Source organism: Halichoeres trimaculatus, unplaced genomic scaffold (genome assembly GCF_033239565.1).
Source record: "Halichoeres trimaculatus isolate MK-OKI-2021-1 unplaced genomic scaffold, fHalTri1.1 fHalTri1_scaffold_2, whole genome shotgun sequence".
Classification (NCBI taxonomy): Eukaryota; Metazoa; Chordata; class Actinopteri; order Labriformes; family Labridae; genus Halichoeres; species Halichoeres trimaculatus.
This window is the reverse complement of record NW_027437180.1, coordinates 30,032,389-30,057,024: the sequence shown is the minus strand read 5'-3', so window position 1 is coordinate 30,057,024 and position 24,636 is coordinate 30,032,389. Positions and strand designations below refer to the sequence as shown.

The 24,636-nt window shown below is 40.2% G+C and overlaps 2 protein-coding genes across 3 annotated transcripts in view; one reads left to right on the top strand and one right to left on the bottom strand.

Annotated features, from left to right (window-relative positions):
* Positions 1-1,519: 1,519 nt before the first annotated feature.
* Positions 1,520-5,885, top strand: serping1 (serpin peptidase inhibitor, clade G (C1 inhibitor), member 1). The gene is made up of 11 exons (XM_074699053.1): positions 1,520-1,593; positions 1,838-1,885; positions 2,076-2,184; positions 2,271-2,441; positions 2,603-2,920; positions 3,074-3,289; positions 3,960-4,103; positions 4,215-4,418; positions 4,573-4,712; positions 5,249-5,471; positions 5,590-5,885. Exons 1-11 carry the CDS (start codon positions 1,561-1,563, stop codon positions 5,835-5,837), a joined length of 1,854 nt encoding a protein of 617 aa, XP_074555154.1. The 5' UTR covers positions 1,520-1,560; the 3' UTR covers positions 5,838-5,885.
* Positions 5,886-6,096: 211 nt separating this feature from the next.
* The window catches only part of doc2g (double C2-like domains, gamma), a 98,396-nt gene continuing 79,856 nt past the window's right edge, over positions 6,097-24,636 (bottom strand). For both annotated transcript variants that reach the window (XM_074688775.1, XM_074688765.1), the window contains exons 9-11: positions 14,788-14,869; positions 14,464-14,560; positions 6,097-9,363 (exon numbers count right to left, since the gene is read on the bottom strand). In XM_074688775.1, the coding sequence (XP_074544876.1) occupies positions 9,224-9,363; positions 14,464-14,560; positions 14,788-14,869 (319 nt within the window). In that variant the 3' untranslated portion in view covers positions 6,097-9,223. The remainder of the gene's footprint in view (positions 9,364-14,463; positions 14,561-14,787; positions 14,870-24,636) is intronic.

Genomic DNA, 24,636 nt, shown 5'->3' with positions numbered 1-24,636 from the left:
ACTTAGTCGAGTGTCGATTATTCGATCTGTGCGCTAATTTTTGCAAGAGTCGATAAAGTAGGCCTATCACCTCTCAGTCAAATTACAATCAACGAGTTCAGATGTACCTTATAAGAAGCCAAAACAATGATCTTACATTTTTCCCCAAATAGATTGTATTGAATAGTTAAATCCTTATAAACAATATCAGAATCGTGGGTCGTACCAATATATTTAATTACTCTCTGGCTTTTATTTTAAAATCTTAATATTAAGGTGAAGGGTGTATAAACAGAAAGAACTGCATCATTTCTCACCTTGATATGTTTCATCCTTGAATTAAAATCAGTTTTCTTCAACTTTTTTTTTCTTATTATTTCACTTACTCTGGATGGACAAAACCACATCTTTCATGATGATAAATTATGTCATTTCTAATACATCAATATTTTAATATTACATGTTTCAATTGTATAGTTGTCAAATGTCAAATTAAAGTATATTGTTGGTCCAACCCTGGACCTTTTTTTACAAGCCCTTTTTAACATTACTCAATACATATACATACTTGCATACAAGAATAAGTGCCAGTTAGATCTAACCAAATGATCTTGAATACTTTGAAGAAAAACCTCAGTGCGCGTCATTAAAAATAAATAAAAAATAAAAAATAAATAAAAAGTTATATATATATATATATATATATATATATATATATATATATATATATATATATATATATATATATATATATATATATATATATATATATATATATATATAATTTTTTTTACATTTTTTTTACAAAAGTTGCCAGCTGCCAAAAAATCATGGCAAAACAGCAGATTATACAGCTCAAGTTTTGCTGGGGACGGACCCATTTTGTGGATTTTTCAATTTATCCAAAGATTTTAACAAAGGACAAATATTCAGGTGTCTAGACACTGATGCTTTCCTTTACTGAAAAAGGCCCATAAATAAGCCATCGAGTAAGTTGAAAACATTTTTGGATTAATCAAGTTTTTTTTTTCCAATGTAACACTCCAGAACAGATAATGTATGTTTCTGCTTCACCAGGCTATAATCAAAGGCTACTTACTGCATTTCTTTTTGTTTGTATTTTGTTAGTCTATCTGAGCATGTTCACTCCTTTTGCCGTACTGATTGCCAGATTGGGAGATTGTGTTTGTCTTTGAATATGTCCTTGTCTGTGTGTAGACAAGTGCAGAAATCATTGGCAAGTCATTTCATGTAAACACTTTGAGCTAAAACACATTTTATTGTATAATTTAAAAAAGAAAAATGTGAAATTACATGTCAGCCAACAACCACTCCCACGCCTCTTGTTAAGACGAATGAATTACAATATAAACTTTGGAATGATCAACTAAAATATATCCGCTATGATGAAAAAGCAATTTCACCCCCACTTGAGGCGTTTGCCAACATGGGTAATCATGTGATTTCCAGCAAGTCAGAGGATCTTCTCTATGCAAACAAACATCTCTAAACTAACATTTAGAGATAAGCCATTGTTGGTTTCGGTTCAGGAAAGCAGACAGTTTAGAAGAAGAGAAGAGAATGGGAGCCAGATGTGGAAGCAAAGTTAGCAAAGTAAGTTATTTGGATTCTTTGTTGTTTATTAGAAGCAATGCTGTACCACTGTGTGTTTAACTGCTGCACATTAAGAGAGATGTCTCAATTTCAACAAGGATGATCAAGCAATTTTTTTTATCAGCTTATGACAACATGTTGTTCATATTCATTTTTAAAATCCTGAAAAAAAAAAACTCAAAAAAAACCTCAAAAAAAACCAACAACTTGCATGTGTCTCACTTTTATCTTTGCTCTGCCTTAGATGCATCCTCCAGTTGTATTTTGTCTCTTCCTTCTGCTCAATCTTGAGGTAAGCCCACCTTGAAAATAACAAATGAACCTTCAGATAAACTGTGTATTCAAATCTTACGTAACACCTGCTGGTTGACTTTCATCTTTATCTCCTTTGAATTTTTGAAAATAGCAGCTTTACCTATTCTCACTTTAAGTATTATTGCTCCTTCTTTCTTTCTTTCTTTCTTTCTTTCTTTCTTTTTTAGCTTTCTATATGCACCCAGCTCACTGTGATTCCTGGTTCTGCTCTGGAGCTGCCCTGTATTTCACTTCCAACTGACTTCACCGGATCACCCGCCACCTGGAAATTCAATGGTTACATTTTACTTCTCCGACTACTGCTGCAATAACCTTGGGTTTGTTTTGATTCCAATATCTTGATAATCTTTTTCTGGATGCAGGTGAAATCATGGGTAATCTCACATCTCAGCCATCTGGCTCCATCAGTGTAAAGAAGAATGGCTTGATTCTCTCTATCTCCCCTGTATCTGCTGCCCACTCTGGAAAATACGAGTGTTCAGTCAAGGAGCACAACATGGAAATTAGTTCCACGTATGACATCAAAGTTATTGGTTTGTAATAAATACATTTCTCCTTTATCAGCGGTGCATGCATTTTGTATTTGAGTGATAAAAACAGTCAAGCACTTGCAGTTTTTGTAGTTAAAAATGTGTGTTGATGTAAGATCCTGAAAGTCTGAATCTAAACAGCTTTTTTTTGTCTCTCCGTGCAGCTGCAAATGCTTTCACCGTTAAGATAACTGAGGGCCAGAGCGGTCACCTCCCATGCTATTTCCCATGTTCCAGCCAAGTCACAGCTAATGCGCTCTGGTTCAAAGAGACGACACAGCTGGTTCTTGAGGATGATTCAGAGGAAATATTTCTTGAGGACATTCCCATGTCAGAGAACGACAGGAGAGTAGAACGCCTTTATCCACTTGATAAGGATCAGACCATCATACTCAGAGACGCTGTCCCAACAGATGCAGGAATGTATTACTGTAAATCTGCTGAGGGAGAGATACTGAGCATTGTACAGACTATCATTGAAGGTACGTTCATTTACCTTTTCTTTATATCTTAATGCTGTGTGATGGCAACCATTGCTAAATTAACACTATATATTACAGACCTATATGATCAAATCAATGATTAATACAGCAAGTCCTGCTGAATTATTCAAAGTCTTGTACATTTTCTTTCAGATGCTCCCACTGATGCTCCTCACCCATGCAGTGGATTCGATGTACCATGGGAGACCTGCCTGGATGAAAACAGCCGCACAAACGGACCCATGCTGCAGGAATCTATGACAGAGTTTTCAATGGCTCTATATACTTTCCTCAGACAGTCAAAACCTTCTGGGAACTTGCTTGTCTCTCCTATCAGTATCGCTGGGGCACTGTCCCATCTGTTGCTAGGTATGAAAGTGGAAGCAGTAATTTAATTATAATCTAGTGATATACAACTCAACTCACAGGGAAAATATCCAATTAGCAACAACATCAAAACTAGTTGAAACCAACATAATTTAATTGCTCCATGATGTCTTCTGTCCAGCTCTATGACATGGACATGGAGGAGAAACTCACATTCTTTAAAAAGTGAGAAGCAGAACCTTGCTCCTCCACTTCACAGTACACGCTCTTTTTCCCCAGTGTGACATGAAAGGCAAGACAGCTCAACAATGGTACGACTCTTCCCCATCTCAAGTCATGTGTCATTCACACATGGCTTTGTGCCTCTGAAGAGCCACTTGATTACCTCAGTTATTTTTCTTAAAGGGTATGGGTGAGACATCCCTCGGTTCTTCAAATTTTGCTAGCCCTGACTTCCTCATTCAGAGGCTCCACAGAGTGTCAGTTACTCTCCTCAGCAGTATCTCCAGTTTGGGTCCAGGTCCATCCAGGTTTTCCTCCTCAGCCAATTACTGCAGGATCCCTAAATAATGTTCTGGACCTTCTCCATAGTTTCCCGAAACCGCTCAAATGCTTGAGTCTACCAACCACTTCGACAAGGGCGGCTTTGAGCACAGCCCACCTTGATTTTTGATTCCCTGAAGAGGTGTGACTGTCATCCTGTTATTTTCAGGTGCAAGAGGTGACACTCGCAAAGCCGTTGAAAGAGCTATTCGTGTGGCACATGATTTCCACTGTGTTCACCTCGAGATGAGGAAGCTAAGAAACAAGATGGCAGGCTCCCTGGAGATGGCCTCTCAGATCTTCTACAGCCCACGTAATTAACTCACTCATAAAATGTTTTTTCCATTAATTAGACGCAGAGATTCTGAGTGCACTCAGTGATACAAAGGTCTCTCTTCACCCATGGTGTGTGCTCCCTCTTTAGAAATGAACCTGAGTGACTCTTTCACTACCCAGTCCATTCAGTTCTATGAAGCAGAGCCAGCGAGGCTCCTGGAGACCAGCGAGAACAACACTGAGATGATCAACAACTGGGTGGCAAATAAGACCAACAATAAAATCACAAACTTGGTGGATTCTGTGTCACCTAATACACAACTGATGGTGCTCAATGCTGTCTCCTTTAACGGTGAGTAAATTGTGTGTGTGTGTGTGTGTGTGTGTGTGTGTGTGTGTGTGTGTGTGTGTGTGTGTGTGTGTGTGTGTGTGTGTGTGTGTGTGTGTGTGTGTGTGCAAGTGAAAAAGTGTAACATAGGAGTTTTAACAAAGTGTTTCTTTTTCAGGTCTATGGAAAGTCAAGTTTGGTCAGAAATCCAGAAAGGGTGTTTTCACTAAACTGAATGGTGATCTGGTAAATGTGCCTATCCTCTACCATCAGAAATACACGCTGGTTATGACCCACAACGACTTGCTCAGGGCACAGGTAAAAACAACTCCACATCTTATGTCTCTTTCAACTGTAGGAGATGTTAGGCAAAGAAATGCAGGGAAAAGGGAAAAGGCAGCCCAGGTTCTTTTTTCAACCTCAATTCCAAATACAGCCGCATTAGCTTTGAAAAAGAAAGCCTTTTTCAGCCTGTCGAGGGTCTAATTCACTGAAGGATTATATGGCTTTTACAGGCCTGAAGCATGTGCAAACGAGCCAAATGGAAAACCATCTACTTCACAAGCAAGCGCAAACAACAGTTCCAAACAACACTGTGGAATAAAAAGTATTTCTGTGAATCAGTGCTGTTTGCAACAAATCAAAATTTCCACATCCAAATGATCAAATAAAATATCTATACACAATTAAGTCTGTTTATATTACTCTGACATGACTACTAATCTAATAACCAGGGGCTAAATCAGTCTGGAGCTGTCTGTGATTTCACTCCTGCACAAACAAGATGATTTTTTAAAATATTCTTTTGAAAACTTAGTTGAACAATAACACTTAAATTCTCATTTTGTCAACAGGTGGCAAGGTTTGCTCTGAGTGGTGAAAACAGTCTTTACATTCTGCTGCCTTACTCCAGAACAGCTGCCGACCTGCAGCGGGTGGAGCAGAGAATGACAGACACAGCTGTAAAACAAATGATAGCACAAATGGCGACAATGTCTCCTCAACACGTGGAGGTCACGCTGCCTCGGATCAAACTGGATGTCCAGTCTGACATTAACATACTGATAAAGAAATTAGGTTTGTTAATCTTCGTGCTCTCTCCTGTCAAACTCATAGTCAGCATAATAATACTGGAAATATAAAAGGTGTATCACTGTTAAACAAAGCAATGTACTGCCACTTCTTCCCCAAACAGGCCTGTCATCCCTCTTTGAAGATGCCAATCTGTGTGGCCTGAACCCTGAAGAGAGGTTGGTCCTTGATGATGCCAGACACAAAGCCTTCCTCGCTCTGACCGAACAAGGGGTTGAGGCCGGAGCTGTCACCAGCATGTCTTTCTCTCGCTCCTTCCCTTCTTTCTCTGCCCTGCGGCCTTTCATCTTGCTGCTGTGGAGTGACCAGGCCAATGTGCCACTTTTCATTGGTAGAGTGACCGAGCCATAGGGCGGAGGAGGGGGGAGGAAATGTATCAGAGGCAAATGAACAAGACAGAAAGAGAAGTTAAAAAAAAAGACTGTCTTGGTATGATATTTTAGCAGCTTTAATTAAATGAGCTGTTGTGACTCACACATGTTATGAATAAATGCATATCAAACAAACACAGCTGCAGCTTGTCTCATGTTTTAAAGAATAAGGTAAAATACTGGTCTCATACAAAGGAAGACAAAAGACCACTGAAACAACTTCAATTTATTTTTGTTTTGAAGTAGTTACACAAACCCACCACAGGATGGCAGCCATACTGTGTGATTGACATCAACAGTGAATACACAGGAACTGCAGTAGTGACTTCCCATCTTATTTGCTCCTGCCCTCCTGCATTATTTCCACTCATAAGAATGTCAACGATGAGTGTCAAAATCTGTGACAGTAAAGGTTTTGCTTTAAGAAATCAACAGCCTGCTTGCTTCAGCAAAGCAACTAAGCAAAAAGTACCCTGAATCTTTGTATTCTCAAACAAATAAATGCTAAGACTGAATGGATGGCATAGACCGTAAACACATCCACATTCAGAACAATTAGCTCAGGCGCTCTATTATACAAGCTGATAGCGATTGCTAAACATGCAGCTGTAGTGCAGATAAATAATCCCACAAGCAAAGCAAGGTCATTAGACCAAAGTCTGAAAATTTGGTGACTGTAAACAGAACCAACAGATCCACAGACGGGAACAGGCAACCCTCGAGCCAGGAATGTGAACTCTATTAGATCACTGTCACCTCACACAGCCCCAATCAAAGTACTGAGTATTCCCAGAAATGCATCTATGATGCAGATATAACACAATCATGTTTTTGTTTTGGTTTGATTATCTGACTGCTGACTCACTGGGTACTTAAATGTGCATAGAAAAAGTACAGAGTAAACCAAGCATCCTCTGAAATAAACTAACGGAAAATGTGTTTGAAATAAAAAAAATATCTGTTCTTACACAGCATTTAGTCCCAACTTTGATTACGCTCGAGGCTGTTTCTTCGAAACCCAATTCACCACTGAAGGATCCATTTTTTGCAACATTGAGACACAAGGTTGTTGAAGGACGGTGAGAATATGAGCAGCCGGATCGATTCAACAGTTAGAAAAATTCCCAAAGGCTACAGACTGACTGGATGTGCTCACGTGTACCTCTGTACACCCAGAACCAAGTGAGAGTTGGGATTTAAATTTATATCTGAGCTACAATTTAGTAGTCTTTGCCTTATTGGAAGTTAATGTATAGAAATATACCGCAGAAATAAGAAAGAAGTCTAACAAAGATTGTGTTGAATCATTACAGTGAACAAGCTTTTAGCTAAGTAGCCAAACTTAACTTGAACGATGACAAATTAGTCATTGGACATATTTTTGTTGTGTTTCTGAAATACTGTCAGATGTGGCAAAATAAATCTGACAAAATATTTCCAATTCCCTGCTTAAAAGTTGCTCAGCACCTGAAAAGACAACATGAAAAGAATAGACAAATGTAATGAGGCCATATCTAAGCTAGCAGTACGAGCTAAAGACAGTAGACGGATTAGCTTTGAGCCACTTACTATTCACTTTTCATGCATGCTAGTAAGTGACTAAAGCTAATATTAGTCTTGGCAGTGTAAGAAGATAAAATAAGAAAGGCATTGATTACCATAAAAGTGGAGTTTATACTGTAACTCAATGCAAACAAGCAGTAAAGGAGGAATTGGGTGAATTAAATAGCTTGTCTGTAGCTATGGTGGCCAAAGGTTCGTTTACTTTGAAATATAGCCAGGTGTTACTTTTGACTTTCATTACATATTATCTTTTCAGTTGCTTGTTAAGTGATAAAAGGGTAATTACATTAATAGGATTTATGGACTAATACAATAATTCAGCTGCAGTGGTCATGCTTCCTGCCCAGAAGATGGCATTAATGAGACTACATCTAAGCACTGAATGACCAGGATGGTACTTACTTTATCAAATGGATGAATTATTTTACGAGTTGTTTTTTCATACACTCACGATTGAGGTAACAGAATTAGAACAGATTAACAAGCTCTTGGTCTCATAACTCAGACAGCAGGACAAACGCCTGAACATCCAAATTCATATCGAGCTGCTTTGATATTGCTCTGCAGGGAGTAAATGTTGCATCATTGATGACTCTTTCTGAACACAGCTAAAGAAAAAATCCTGCGTGAAAAGTAAAGGTAAAAGCATAACCTCCAAAAGTAATATCCGTTCTGCCTGCCGCCAACACAAGTTTTTCATCAGGGAGAGTCGAAAAGAGCGGTCAGAGGTTATTTAGCAAGATGTATTCAATCCTTAAAGTTTCTGGCTCTGGGGGAGAGAGGTGACAAAGGTCTGAGACGTACAGTCGGCAGCTTCTCAGAGTCCTGCAGCCGGGGACAATCACACCCACTGAGACCTGTGGCGGAGGATGCAGAGGATTTCTCTCCTGTATGGGTCTCTGTTGTCCTTTGTTATTATTTCTTCACACCTCTGTGCTTCTGCAGTTTGAAACATTTTGAATGGGTCATGGTGTGAATGCAGACAGACACACACAGACACACAACACAGAGAAAATGTAGGCACTCATATATTCTCTTAGCCCTCATACATGCACACACACACACACACTCACACACTTGCACACACTGACATTTCAATGGCTGATATGGAGGTGTACAGAAAGCCACTGTCACTGAAAGACAATGAGAGACATGAGAACAAGAACACTGAAACGGTAAAGGTACAAATCCACCAAATGGATCATTTTGTGCTTTATAAGACGGTGTGTTGTTTTGCATCAGATCAACAACCACAAAAATTAGAGACTTCTTACAACACAGTCACCCTCGTATCTGCAACTATACACCACGTTATGAGTCACTTGAACATATGCACACACACACACACTTTTGGCCCCTTTCACTGAATGAATTTGAGTACATTAATCTCAAACGTCTTCATCAAGCGTCAATTTGAACAACAGAGTATGAGCCACTTTCACAATACAGTGAGGTCTAAAGCACAATTTTCGTGAGTACTGTTTTGTTAAGTCAACACTTTAATGAGGACTTTGTCACAATTTGGTTGACCTTTGGAAAAAAATACATTTTTAAAAATGTATTCAGATAACACATCATTACCATCACTAATATTAGTATGAATATCATATACTAATACTTGTATTGGTGTTAAATGAGGGACTTCTTTTTCTTTTTTTGAGCATCATTATTGCATTTTTTTATCCTTTACCCTGGCATTGCTTGGCCTCTTTTGTCAAGCATACTCCAGTTAGACAAGAGTGTGCGTTGGTGTGTGTATGTGTGTGTTGGTGTGTGTTTATATGCATGAACGTCTGGTGTAATCTAGTCCGGTTTGTCACTGCTGGGGGCTCCTTGCTGTGTGAGCGTATGCCAGTACTCCACTTTCTTCCCTTTGTTTTTGAGACACTCGAACCAATGTTTGAGTCTTTGTCCGCTCGCATTGATGCCCAGCTCAACTCCACCTGCAAACAGAGAGAGAAGAAAAAGAAAGAAGTGAAAGAACGTCAAGGGGACGTATGTAGGAGAATCAATGGAAGTGATGAGAAGAAGTCAGACCAGTGGTGGAGGGAGTCCTGTGATCCTCTATTTAAGTAATAATGTTAACCCCACAGTGTCAAATCCTCTATCACAGAGAAAAGTTAGAGAATAGTGGCCTCTGTGATGGACACATTTTAATATTTTAAATGAGAAAGTTCTACCTTTTTTGGCCCCAAAAAATAAATAATTTAATTTCCAATCACTTGGGGGCACAAAATGGCCATTACACTCGTCAGGACCTTGTTTACACATCCAGCTGTTATAGAGGAACATTGCCATTCAATGGCAGTCCCATCTGTGTAAACCTGATGAATGCAAGTCCATTAGTTGCTCTCTTTTAGTGCTGTTTCTGATTGCTACAAACTCTCAAGGGAAATATGCAGCTCTTTAGCAGCTGAATGCTTCACTACTTTCCTCAGCCGTAGTCACTCATTGTGTCTATCTGCTGTTTAGTGCTGAGCAGGAAATGCACAGAGGGCTTTTTGCTTTTTTTTTTTAATTGTGGGAAAACATCATGCTCTTATCTTATCTGACAGACTAAAGAAGTAAGGTGTTCTCCAGAAAAGGTAACAGGTAACAAAGGCTACCGGACAAATAGAAAACTTCTCTTAGAAAGTTGATCCACAAAGTGTAAAGTCTTAATACAGCTGCTTGCTGAGTGAAATGAAACAAATAACTCTAAACAACTAAAAGGGATTGTTTTCTAGACACTCTTGTTTAAGATAATACGCAATAGTGCTTGGGCAATAACTGACATTAACATTCATGCCAATAAAGATGACAGTTTTCTGACTGGCAGACAGACAGGAAGCAGAGAAGGAGACATTTGGGACAAATTCTTCCAGGCAGACAGAAAGAGAAATAGACAGGCAGTGGTGAATTACAAGAAAGACAGATTAAGATAAGGGGAGGTTTGATTGAAAGGGCATGAAGAGAATAAATATGCAGAGAAGCAGGAAATGACTCAGGTGAAAGTGAACTGGGGTGGTGGAGGCTGACTGTAAGATAGAGAGATGCAGGCAGTTGTCACACCGAGGTTATTACAGAGCCATTCCCTCCGCTGTGATTGCACAGTCAATGGAGCGTAGAGTTTTAAACATGGTATTCTGGCAATACTGCCTTACAACAGCGCCCTGCAAAATGACAGCCGCGAGGAAAACATGGCTTGATTGTTGATCTGCGTCTCATCAGAGCTCGGCATAGAGCGTCGCCTAAGATGCTGCCGCTGGGTAGGGAGGAGATGCATGCAAGTGTCTGCTACTCTGTGCCCTCCTTTCCTTTCCTCTCCTCTCACACACAGACACACACACATACACAGCTGGAAGTGCAGGTCATAACCTGTCGGCAGTGTTTCGATAAGATAATCACGCACAGCACTTTGTCACCTCTTCTCCTACCCCCATCACCTCCCAAACAGAGATCGATGGCGTGTTCCTGGAGCCTGTGGGCTGTCAGTGACATACAAACAGTCATCCTGACGCAAGAAGGAGGGAGAAGAAGGTGGGGAACTAGTGTCAAGTGGAGGGGAGAGATGACGGTAAGGGAAAGCCAAAAACAGTCGCACAGATTTGACTTGCCCTCTTCAACCCCTTATGAAATCATCTGCTGCACATTTATCTCATTCAACCCAAACACCTGGTGAGACAGTAGCTTTGTTTACCAAGTACTCAGCCTATTGTAAAGCCTAAAGAACTAAGATTTATCAGTAAGTCGGAACAGCCGCTCACCTTTTGTGTCTTAAGCACTATTTTTTTAAAATAACTTTCATTTACTTTGAGCCCTGTTAGAGCCAGATGTGTAACAATGACCAAAAATGTAATAAAAAAGACAACCCACAATTTTTATAAAACTCAAAATGTAATAACTGGTCAATAATGTAATAAAAGCACTGAGACCAAATGGTAGTAAAAATATAATAAAACCAAAAATGTTATGACCGACACACAGTGTAGCAAGATGCTGAGCCCAAAACACAATTACTTTTTGCCCAAAATGTAACAGTTTGTTTGATCTTTGGGCAAAAACTTTATATATCATACTATAACATTATAATACATTAAATTATAGCTGTTACATCATTGACCATTTTTACAAGTCAGGCTCTAACAAGCCAATTTTTACTGATTAACATTTTTTATTTATATAATTGCTAATCAGAGAAGGATTAAGGCCGTCATGGGCCCCTAGGCTATTCTTTCTGTGGGCCCCTCTCTTATAGTTCATGCTATCCCAGCTAGGGATGGGTACCAAATTAGGTACTTTTGTAGGTACCAACCAAATAAAAAAATAACCATGTTTAGGTGCCTAAATCCATCCTTGTGACAGTGAGAAAGTGAAGAGTAGACGATTTTCCATGCTGGACACGAACACAGCATTGCAAGGTTATATATTGAAGAATAAATATGTTTAATTGAAATCTTTTATTTTATTTCTTTAAAAATGATATTTCTTAGCATACAAACACAAAAAAGTACTGAAAATTGATACTGTTGAGTACCGGTACCATTTGCCAGGTACCAGGCATTGGTACTGTATCTTTTCAAATGTGAGGGGTACCCATCCCTAATCCCAGCACAAGCACAAGCTCCAGGCAGTGCTGCCAGATCTCGAGATAGAAATGGGAAACCAGCTCGAAGGAAACAAGCCCACCAGGTGACTTGCCACATTGTGTAAACAACAGACCTCTTGATAATGGTATGAATATTTATTTTTTTTTGCAGTAAATCGACAGTAAACTCAGTCAACATTAAAACATTGAAAATCTTAATTTTTAGACTCTAATTAAAAGAAAATACATGTGTGTTTTGCATAAATAACAGCAAACTGACAATTAACAGTCAATTTATAAAACAATAAACATATTTTTCTTTGACTAAAAAATTATTAATAAAATAGAAACAATTAAATTGAATAAGCAATGACTATTTTTTTTTTGTATGGAAGAGCTGAGAGAGAATCAGACAGGGATCCCATAGGATACAAATTAAACCCGTGGAGCCTAGAGCCCCTGCACATGTGGGCCCCCAGGCTGCAGCCTAGGTGTGCCTGTGCATTAGTCTGCCCTTGTTGCTAATGACACTTTGTCATTGGCAACAAACTGTAAAAAAAAAAGTCTGTTTTAATCTCAAGAAGGATCAAAATTTCAGAATATGAGGTAAATGTGTGTTTTAGTTACATCTCAGTCCTTAAAGATACTGTGAGGACTGTCCCAAATCAGAAATGTGTTTTTCCAGGATACAAACTCTGTTTCCCATGAGCACTATCCCCCACTGTGGAAGGGATGAGACTCTTGACAGGACGTGAGCTTTGGAAGCTGATGAATGAAGATCAGCTCTTCTTTTTAACACTATTGTTCTTTTTTTTAAGACAAATTTGTTCGCAGAAACGACAGATCTTACTTTTCACTGCTTAACTTTGCCACCAGCGCAGCGTCAGAGGGACTTTTGGTCCTTGATAATCTCATTTAAATTGTGGATTATATCTACATAAGTGTGTCAAAGTGAGATTATCCCTTTTAAACTCGTCATCAGATTTTTATCATCCCTTCTTCTTCTTCTATAGCTGCATAGTTAGTCAAGCTTGTCTTACATTTTTTTTATTACTTCATCTGCTCCTGGCAGTGGCACACGTGCTGCTTAGTTTGTCATAAGTGTAGTCTGTTTTCTCAGGAATACTTTTAAGTTTCTGGTTCAAATGGTGCTTGAAGGCATCCAGAAAGCTGGCCAATCAGAGGTAAGAGAGCTTTCTAGGGAATTTAAAGAAACAGTGTCCAAAAAAGCTATCTGGCAGAGTAACATTAGTTTATGTTTAAAATAAGTTATTATTCTTTTTTGGCAACTGAATTCCTGGATAAAAAAAATTGTGCTGGAAATGAGCATAATGGTTCCTCTTTAGGGTATCAGTGTGCAGTCTGATGTGTCTCTATTTCCTCTGCAAATAAATTGAGCCTACTGAAAAAAATATAGTCCCCCTGGAAGGTAATATAGACATTGTAAATGTGCAAACACAACATTTTATATCTGTTGTGTAGATTTAGTTCTAGATGAAGATGAAATTTCCCATCACTCCTCTTTTATCGATCTCTCCAACAAGTCATTCACTTGATTTATCGCCTGTCTCCTCCTGTGTGCTTTGGCCTTCACATTTATTCTCTCACCATTCAGTTATCTCCACCATGTACCCCTGAAATCTCACCTTTCACTGTGTGACATCCTTTATATTTTCAGCTAAGCCTATTAGCCGGCTTGTTATTGCTCTCTCTCGTACCTTAGTGCACTGGGATTCTGTCCGCTCAGCCTCTTTATCAACTCCTTTTTCCTCCATTCTTCTTGGTCTCAGTGTCATTTTTCTCCCAGCACCAATTAGCATAACTGGCAGGTTGATGTAGCTAAACCTGTAATGATAATGGTCAGGGGAACGGCTGTTATCTGAGGCTGTATGTGAGACCGATGGCCTTTTCTCCCAGCAGGTCTAATAACTCACTAGGCTTATCTAAACACTGGGTGCCTCCCACCCACTGCCTCTCACACATGTGATCACACACACATATATTGAACAGCATAAAGCACTTTGATCTGAAGGCCTTCGAGCTCACACTGTGGTAATTCATTCTCCTCCCAACTACTTCTCCATCACTCCCTGAGCATCCACGTGCGAATTGCTGCAACACACTGCGCAACGCCGAAGCTGTTTAACAGCCTGATGAAGAAGCAGCAATCTGATGTGCCAAGTCCATGAGAAAATGGAGATCCAGAGTGGGAGTCCTCCTTTTTGATTTCTGAAGCCCCTCAGTTTCCTTTTCCACTCAAACTCTCCTTCCTTTGCTCAATCGTCTTCTCTAATTACCCTACATCTCTTCTCTTTTCTGCTCTCTTCTCTCCACCCACACTCGCCTGGTTTTCATTTTTCAGCAGTTGCGTCACTTTCATTCAAACACACTCGCACAGTAATCTACTGTGTCACTCCTGCTTCATCTACACTCTTCCACTCCACTCACACTTTTTTGTCACTTTTCCTCAGCTTACCTATGAAATCGTTGCTCATTCCCAAATCATAGTCCCACACGGAGATCTCCAGGGTTTTCTTCGCCAGCTGGTCCAAGGTTACATCGTATGAAAACTCCTGCGCAGGTGCAGGACACAAGAGCATTCATATTTCAATGATTCATAAACACCAGAGTTGAAAGAAGCTGGATTTGAGAGGGTTTTTTTGCGTGTAGATTGATGCTTGAAACATACTTCAAAAAATCTAAAGTCATTTAAAGAAGATACACCTGATTGCTTTTTCCAACAACACATGAATATGAAGATATGAGCTCTGGCTATTTCAAGAACAGGAAACGGCTGTACCTCATTGAATTCTGGGTTGAGAGTCTTTTTCTTCACGGACGTCTTGTACTTGGACTTCTTCCCCATATCTGGCTGCAGGATTCTGGGAGAGAAGAGAAAAAGAAGAGCAAAGGCTTAAAAGGGCACAAAAGGTCAGGGAGCCCATGCACTGTTCAGCATTTGTGCCAAACCTCTAGATCAGGGGTCACCAACGTGGAGCCCGCGAGGCATGTTCCAAAAAACAGCACTGGTCACAAGGGAGCTCCTTACTACCATCATTGCTCAGTAAATCATTTTTAATAAATGTGAAATAATAAAGATTGACCTTGGAGCAGTCTCTTCACACAGTACTAAAACTTCTACTATGATTACTGTTATTAAAAAGTGATCTGTGCAATTAGTTCAAAAAGTTTTTTTCAAACAAGTAGCTCTTCGTGCCACTCATTTCCCGGAAGGTAGCCCTCGGTCTCAAAAGGGTTGGTGACCCCTGCTCTAGATGATACATTTATCAGCCTAAAGGGAGCGTTAGACATTGTTTTAGAACCTACAACCTACAGCTGGTAAACTTAGCACAAGAGCTGAGACGAATGTAAAACAGCTCAATCGGTAATTTCCCTTTTTCTAAAGTTTACTAGTTAACTGATTTGTTTTGCTAGGCTGTTGTGGCTACCTGTTACAGCAGCTGTCTCTTCCTTGACCATTTCTTGTAATTTTTTCATCTGTTTTTCATCATCTTTACATTTGGAGCAGATCATTACTTTGTTTGGCTCATTTGTTGTCATGGACACCAAACTGGTTTTGTGGCTTCAGCGATATTTTTACTACTTTTTCTCCTGTGTTTGTCTGGAGATCCTACATGTAACCATGGACGCATTGTTTACGTGTGAAATCAGCTGTTAGCAGTCTGTAGCATGTCAATGCTAACTGGTGCAAGGCCTGATGATTCCCCACAAGCTGAGGAGAAGGAGGTGAGGATGGTGTGCTGGTTCTCAGGTGAGAGCTAAGAGGTGACGACACCGACCTGTCCTCCCATCTTATTGGGAACATAAGATGTATCTCCAATAAGATGGACAAGCTAGCTGTGCTCACCCAGCAACTGAGAGAATACCAGAAGGCAGAGTAGCATCATGCTCTTCAAAGACATGGCTAACAGAGCTAACACTGGACATGAACGCCACATTGGAGGAACTTCACCTGCTGTGAGCAGGCAGGATCCAGGAGACAGACATGGAGCATGACTGAAGAAGCTCAGTCCTGGACCCTGAGGAGGTGGAGGCAGGCTGAACTGGAGAATGATGGACAAGCTGCAATCATCTATTTTCTTATGGACCTTTTTGCACTTTCTAACTTTTTTTTCTTGATTGCTGCTGTGACTCCTGAATTTCCCCTCAGGGATAAATAAAGTATTTTCTAATCTATTTTATTCTATTCAATTCTAACTTCCAACACAGCCAAACAAGCTGTTTTCCCTCCTCTTCAACTTATTTTCATGGGCTGAATCAACAACTACTGACTGGCAGCTTTTTGTTACCTGCCGTCAAGAGAGTTTCAACTTTTATTAAGAAGGTGAATTTGCATCCACCAAGTCTGAAACTACAATCGCAGGACGGAAAGAATTTGAACAAAAGAGACGCTCAAATCGTTTTACCCGCTGAGCAACGCCGAACAGTCCTTACATCTGAGATCAAAGTGATCAATCCATCACTTTTTAATTCATGTCTTGATGTGACAGGAAACTTTGCTGAATGGAGGAAACAAAGGAAGACAAGGAAGTTTTGATAATTTCCTCTCGCGGATAATTGCGACCCAGAAGTCTTTTGACTTCAAAAGTGAGGACAGTGAGAGTGAGATTGTTGCTGAATAGGAGAGAGACAGTGGACCACAGCAAGATCATAATCGCGCCGACGTTGGAGGACTGAACGCTCCGGCGAAGAGGCGACAGAAGGAGTGCCAGAGGGCAATGGGAGTCATCATCAGCATAAATTCTAAGTCAAGATGTTCAGGCGCTGAGATATCTCACTCTTTCAGCCTCCTCCCCGCCGGTGACGAATCCCGGGCTGACAGCTGATGCATGAGATGAGCTTGAGGTTGTCACTGCAGAGCTGGAATCAGGGTGAGTGAGGGATGGAGGAGGAGAAACTGATAGAGAGCAGGTGGTGGCACAAAAACTTGAGCCGCTGTGTGTTGTTGGTGCTACATATGTTGGGCCAAAGTTTTGGTCATTGGAGATAGTTCAGTCCTCCTGCTTGTATCAACCCAACTGCATGTTCAAATAGATAGCTTTGTTTTTTCTTAATTTAGGTTGTTGTATGGCGTACATGTGAATAATAAATGTATGAACAATAGGAGCTTAATGAAAATGTTGGCTTGAATTAAACTGAACACTTAGTGGCACAATTAACCTCAGTCAATCTTTTGAATATTTGTTGTTTTCTATACTTCAAAAGATCACGTTTCAATCAAACTGTATGTGCAAAGAGAGCTTCTATTTCAAATATGATGCTGTTTTCTAAAAATAAATCAGTGAAACACATAAATGTGCCGATGATTTGGTGATAGATGGGAACTGACATCTCTTCATAGGTGGGAGGTGTTGAGTCTGGTTGACTCAGTCTGGTGCTTGTGCATTGTGAAAATCAGAATCTGCTACTAGACATCAGGGGAACAGAAAATTGAAAATGCCTCGACACCTCTCAATAATGTGAAAAAAATGTTTGTTTTTGAGATTAAGAGATGCTTTTTTGTGGACTTCTAAGGAAATTGAAATAAATCAAGAGTTTTAGAGAAGACTGTTGCTGATTTAACCGTTTGTATCCTTCACCACTTCCCCAGCTCGGCTATGATTCCCTGTAGAGTTGTTGCTGTTAAGCGAGCTAATCAAGCAAGCCGAGACACAATTACAGCAAGCACTTTGAAATTCTCTCAAATGTTCTGGTTTCCTTAGGTCTTTTAAGGATCTTCTTATGTTACAGAGCCCTGCCTGAGCTAGCAAACTTACATGTCTTCATTAAACCGAACCATTATCTAAGCAGAAACAGGACAATATGTTCATCTTACTAAAACCAATTAAGTTATTAACCACAGAGCTCCCTTGTCTTCGTAGGTCCCTCTGGATCATTGCTGTGGAAGGCCTGCTGCTGTGGACCTGGCAGACTCCAGCAGCTAAAGCTTTTATAGTCTCACCATCATCATCACTGCTAATACAATTCCTCTTTTTGAACACAATCCATCCCTCTACCTTTCTTTATCTCCTTCTATCCACCCCTTTAACCCTGAAACAGACTTGGTTAGGCTGTCTAACATGAGTCTGCTTGCACTGCAGGTTTCCGCTGACTGATTGAAAGCTATATTTGTTCAAATGACTTTGACGCAGTCATGCTTCACTGTCTAATGAATATTACAGTGCTTTCACAACTTTACTCAGAACTCAGAGGGGGCAAAGTAAAGATAACTTTGGAAAGCCTGATTAATCAAAAATAGTCCATTAGTCTAACAGAAAATTCGGACTTTTTGGGACTCATATGTTTATTAATGCTTTTAACAAAATCCACCAAAATATGACTACATTATTTTGTTTATAATACATATTTTGTTCATATTTGACATATTTGGTGGTTTGACAACTTTTTATATTTACTTATTTCAAAAAATGAGTAACAATTTAGATCTTATTTTTACCACAACTTCTTGAAAATTAGCAAAGATTTTCCTGAAAAAAAGTGTGCAGCTATGTTAAAAAGGGCTAAATACAACTTCAGCTGCCTGTAGTAGTATGATAATCAGAACACTAATAATCAGAACCAAAATACCCTGAGTTCTCTCAAGTGCTGCCTGTTAATACTTTTGAGATGTTAAAGGTCCCATATTATGCAAAATCACTTTAAGTCTTTTAGTGAAATTTGTGGCTCTTTGACTTTCCTTCCAGCCCACAAAATGTGACATTTAATGACAAAACCTGTATTTAGTAGTGCTTGTGAATGTAAAATCCTGACCTGCAACGAGCTGTTTGGATTTTGCCGATTTGATGTCAGCGGTTACCTTTTTTGACCAATCAGAAGCAAGTCTGACCTGATTGGTCCACCGGAGCAGATACCCCCTCACCCCCCACTCCCCTCCCTGCTGCTGGGGAGATTTCTCTCCAGCAGCAGGGAGGAGAATGCCAAAGATGAAGAGCCATCACTGCTCTGTTTTTGGCTGTAAACAGACACATAGTTCCATGCACAGGTTCCCCATCTCGGAAGAAGACAAGACTAAGTGGCTAGAGTTCATTTATCAAGGAAATCTGCCAGCTACACTCAGTTAAACAGTGCATGTGTGTGCTAGTCACTTCAGACCAGAGGACTAGCAAATAGCCTGGTCCTGAATCCAGGCATATTACCAACCATCCGCCAACAAACCTCGGACCCTGTAAATGTGAGTATTTTAAATGCTGTGTGCTGTGGAGCAGATGTAAGAGCTTGTCCTCAGTGCCCCCCCTGTCTCTGTGTTAGCTTCAGGATGCTAACTTTAGCTGAGGTTAGCCTGGTGTTTTAGACTGTAATGTTACGGTAAACTAGCTTCACTGTTCTCTAAACATTGTGCACTCGGAGCTTGTGGCACCGCTCTCAGTGAAAACTTAGTCAAACAAAAATGCTGCATACATGTTTAGCACATCATCTTGCTAGCCTACAGCTAATGCATGTTAGTTTAAAGGCTTTTTGATGAGAACTTTAAAAAAAAGTTAAATGACCTCTTCTGAACTCTCTCTTGTCTTCAAAAAATGTCCTTAGGTAAAAACTTAAAATAGCCTCAAGACAGATTCATTCATTATTTTGTTTTTCTAGTTTAAGCAAATCAGCTCATGACGTGATCTCTGACCTGTTCTATCACTGGACATACTCTCTGATCTGTGAAACTTCACTTTCCTCCAGAGGATCATTTTGTATTGCTGTGTAAACAATAGTCTGACTGCCTCACTAGGGGAAAAAAAAAAATTTCGGGGATCAAATCTCTTTAGAGCCGGTGCCAAAAACGTCTGTATTTGTCCAGCACAGAGTAAGACGGTGTGAGTTGTGCGAAAACACACGGCTCCAAGGAATTCAAAACCAGGGACTCCAATTTCCAGAGGGACAAACCCTCATTTGACAGCGACATCAGTAACAATGACAGCATAACCAAAAATATTCTGTGCAGCTGAAAACCAAACTCTGCAGGAATTACCGTAGAAAATTCAATCTGAAGAATTATTCATACCACGGGAGGCTGGTCCAGAGAGATAGGAAGGATTATCCTCTCTGTTTTTGTTCGCTGTTTCCTCAAAAAGTAGGTTGTCTGCTGCTAAATACAAAGAGCTAAGTGATAATACATTTCTGTGCTGTACACTTTAACTATTTCAGCCATGTATCACAGACGTCCACAGACTGATAAAGCTAACAGGGACCGACAGCTGTTCCCCTTAATGATGGTGATGCAGCTTCAAACTCACGTCTCAGCAAATCATCACACTTACTGGATTTTTAAAGGCAGACTTTCTTGCAGGCCATATTGTTAGGTATGTGCATGTTAACCACTTTGCTTTCACCTGATGTAACTGTGATGTAGGAATGATGGGAAAGCTTCCAGTCCCTGCCATCATTTGTGTATCACACAGATGCACTGCAGAGATTTTTTTAGTTTGCAAAACCTCAATTCAGAATCACCACACTCACATGGCCACCAGGGTTTATCTGACATAGAGTTTGTCCTCTGCCCATTCACTGCGCACACCACAAACACGCAAGCTGTGCAGCATGAGCCAGAAAAAGAAACTGTATGCCTGAGCAGTGTACTGTATGTACAGTACTCTGCTCCACATCTCGAGTCCTTAAGCTGTCAAATTGATTTGTTTCTTTTACTTCCTCTCTCTTTATCCTTTTCTTGATGCTCTGCCAAATACAACAAACAAGGGTGATCTTAGTGTAAAATGTGGGGGACAAACTCCAAAGTCCCTCTTCTGTGTAGAAAAGCTTCAGGCAAAGTAAATACGAGAGTTAAATAGTCTCAGTTTGACAAGTCAAGAGCAGATCTTCCAGTTTTAAAGGTCCCATATTATGCTCCTTTTCTGCAGTTTAATATGGATCATTGATATCTTCATGAAATGGTAGTAACATGTTTGGGTCCAAATAGCCAATCAATCAAGCACAGCAGCATTGTTTCCAGGCTCTCATTGCCCCTCTGTTCAGAACGGTCTGATTTAGTGGGCGTGGCCCTCATATGTAAATGAGCCACCGCTGATAACTCCCCGCTCTTCTGTGTCACTGAGAACGGCGCCACGAGCTCCGAGTGCACAATGTTTATAAAACAGCGAAGCCCGTTTACCATAACATTACAGGCTAAAACAACAGGCTAACCGCAGCTAAAGTTAGCATCTTGAAGCTAACACAGAGCCAGGGGGGACACTGAGGAAAACCTCTTCTGCTCCACATCACACAGCTTTAAAAAACACACATTTCCAGGGTCCGAGGTTTGTTGGTGGATGGTTGGTAATGTGCCTGGATTCAGGACCAGTCTATTCGCTAGTCCTCTGTTGTACTGTCCAAAGTTGGAAAAGCAGTCAGCCGTGGAGTAACTAACACACACATGCACAGTTTTACTGAGTGTAGCTGGCACATTTCCTTGATAAATGAACTGTAGCCACTTAGTCTTGTCTTCTTCTGAGATGGGAAGCTTGTGCATGGAACTATGTGGCTGTTTACAGCCAAAAACAAAGCAGTGATGGCTCTTCAACTTTGGCATTCTTCTCCCGGGGAGGAGAGTGGGTGGGGAGGAGGTTTGGCGTCTTTGCTCCGGTGGACTAATAAGGTCAGACTTGCTCCTGATTGGTCAAAAAAGGGAATCGCTGACGTCGGCAAATCCCCAAAATCCAAACAGCGCGTTTCAGGTCAGGATTTTACATTCACAAGCACTACTAAGTACAGGTTTTGTCATTAAATGTCACATTTTATGGGCTGAGAGGAAAGCCAAAGACCCACAAATTTCACTAAAAGACTTAATAAAGTGATTTTTGCATAATATGGGACCTTTAAAATAACAATACCGCTATCCCTCTTGTAGAAATTAAATTAAAGGCAATGACGTGCAATGCTCTAGAGTGTGTCATGATACTGAAAATTCAGAATCCTTTATCTGTAAAAATACATTAAAAAGAATGTGGAATATTACAAATAGCAAGCTCTTAATTGGATGCAATAGCAGTTTTTTTTTAAACTTCTGTCATGTTTTTGTTTTCGTAAAAAGACTTGTTGATAACATTTTAACATATTCTGTGTTGGTATGTATGGTAAGTAAAAATGTATTTCACTTCTCCTCTTGTCTGCCACTGACCTCAGTGTCATTGAGTGCACTCACATGACTTTGTCACATGGCAGCTTGAACACGCTCTAATCGCTGGGGTCGTGAGAAACTGTGCCTCAAACCATTCTGACAGCAACTTTACGTTAGGAAGGGAAAAACAGATGAACAGAGAGAAAGAAGTAACAGAAACCCCAAAGTGACAAGGCTAAATGAGGGAGATGGAGCTGGTTACAGATGTGGTGCAAAGTTATGACACAGTGATGCAAAAATAACACAAAATGTGACAAAAAAAATGTGATAATAGGGGAGAGGAGCTAAATATACGTCTGCCGCAGTGAGGATTCATGATTTACACTTCACAGACGCCATCATGAGTGAAGGGAGGGAGAAAAAGAATGCAACTGTAAAGCATGGAGGAGATGTTTGGTAGATTTTCTGCCTTCACACGACTTTTCCACTAATACAGCCGTTTATTCTTCCAATCCTTCAGGTAATATGAGGAGAGACAGGGAGTGGAGTGTGGATCCTTCTGGAGGATGTAAACTCATTTAGTCTGTAAATGCTAATTTGTCCTTTCAATTGGAAGACAAATTAGTTCTGTGATAATTCTGACCTTGTCTCACTTGAACGGCTTCAAAAAGCAGATTGAGAGTCACAGGGAGGGAAGAGCGATTGGAAAAGCCCTCTGGAAAAATACACAGACACACTCGCACAAACACACACACAAAGCATGGATGAAGAAAGACCTGCATCAAGATCAGCTTCAGTTACAGGCTCTGGTGTTACAGCTGCAGGACATCACCGCCCTGGCAGTGCAGCGAGGCAGAAAGCTAGCTAAGCAAACTGATTCTTTACCTCATGTTGGAGTAATTGCTCTCTGTACTCTGGAGACTTCGTTCACCTATGTCAGCCATACATTGCATCCCAACCCTGAATACCCTTCAAGCTTCTAGTTAGTTTGGAAAAAAAAAAAAAAAAACTTGGGAAATCACAGAAGCAGGTTTTCAGAGAAGCATTTACTTTGCAGACCGGCCGACTGAGGTGAAAACGGCTCTTTGTGTTGGATACAGAGAACTGAGACAAAAGAGAACAAAAGAAAACTCTGGCAGACAGGCAAATGGTTCAACAACTTCAGTGCCAGTGAAAAGAATCAGATCAGACGCTGGTGTAATCATGTCAGCTTGTTTTCTTTATAACAAAAAAAAGCAGCCAATAAAAAGAACAAGTAAGCAGACATAAGCAAAAACACACAGAAAATGCAACTGGGTCTGAGTGACAGGATCAAAGGGAGGACGTTTACTCTGGGTGCATGTGTTACTTTCTGGTAATCTCAAAACAATGGGCAGAGAAATAGACCAATAAAGAGAAATGTGTCACTTCTAAAGTAGTGGAACAAATCAATACCTCCAGGAGAACAAAGAAGAATATCCACCACTGTGTTGAGCAAGAAAAATGATTTATTCTGCAAGTTTCCTCTAGGTTCTGTTTCTGTAAGTTAAAGAAGTTTGGCTTGTTATTTTTTTTTTGCCGACAAACTCCCTGAAAACATCTGATAAAAATGTGTCTGTTTCAGTGCTGCGGATCATGTAAAAATGAGCTGAAATAAACAGATTGTTGTGCTCAAATTCAAAGCAATGCAAGGTCATTTCAATGTCAGAATACCTTTCTTGGCAGAAAGATTTTCAACTCACACAGCGACATGTCAGTGAAACAGGCTTTATCAGTGATGATACCTAAACACTCTTCAGAGATTTTTATAGAGCAGGGTGTTAGAGGTAGCTGTGAGAAGAGGAAGCTACATCTGAAGCAATTTGCACCGTTTTTTCAGTGAAACAGTTAAGCCAGGATATCAATTTACAACCAGAAAAGAGATTGGCTCACCGTGCTCGTTTGCATACTCTGCAGAAGCAGGTTGCATCATCACTGAGCAGAAAAAACAAATGTGATCTTGTTCACATAGTCTAAAGTGTCTCATATCTCTGAACTTCATTAACATCACCCATCTGTGCCATCCTCAATCATAGCATAACTACTACCTGCGGACTTTAAAACCTATCTTAGAGTTTTTTAAGCTCCCTTCAGGAGGGGTTTCAGTCACCTGCTGCTTCTTCTACCTTGAATCCTCCCACTGGTGGAGGCGGCGTCAGTCACTGGGTTTGTTGTCCTGTGTGTGTGTGTGTGTGTGGGAGCTCTCTCACTCCTGCACTGTTGGTATTTAAGTGCAGCCAGCAGATCAGAGATGGAGCTGTGTGGGTTTTATCTGTCACCATCCATGCCTTACAGGCAGGTTGGCTCAGGTGCACGGTGTCAGACACTTTGCTTCCATCAGCTCTGTGTTTCACACTTTGAAAACATCCACAGTACTGAGAGGAGAGCTGAGTCTGATAGTAGGAAAAAATAAAGTCTGGGTTGTTTCAAAGAATAGCTTAAATAATTAATTTACTGATCTTCAATAAGGTTTGGTTCATGTCTAAGATGCTGCTAGATATGGTCAAGAATGAATTGTGTAAACTGAAATGCTGGTTTGACAGAAACAAATTATCACTAAATGTTACTAAA

What these genes read in the sequence shown, in the direction of transcription:
- serping1 (XM_074699053.1), top strand. Translation starts at nt 1,561, where the DNA reads ATGGGAGCCAGATGTGGAAGCAAAGTTAGCAAA. An exon ending in GTGGAAGCAAAGTTAGCAAA is followed by an intron (nt 1,594 to 1,837) that starts GTAAGTTATTTG and finishes GCTCTGCCTTAG; the next exon opens with ATGCATCCTCCAGTTGTATT. An exon ending in CGCCACCTGGAAATTCAATG is followed by an intron (nt 2,185 to 2,270) that starts GTTACATTTTAC and finishes TTCTGGATGCAG; the next exon opens with GTGAAATCATGGGTAATCTC.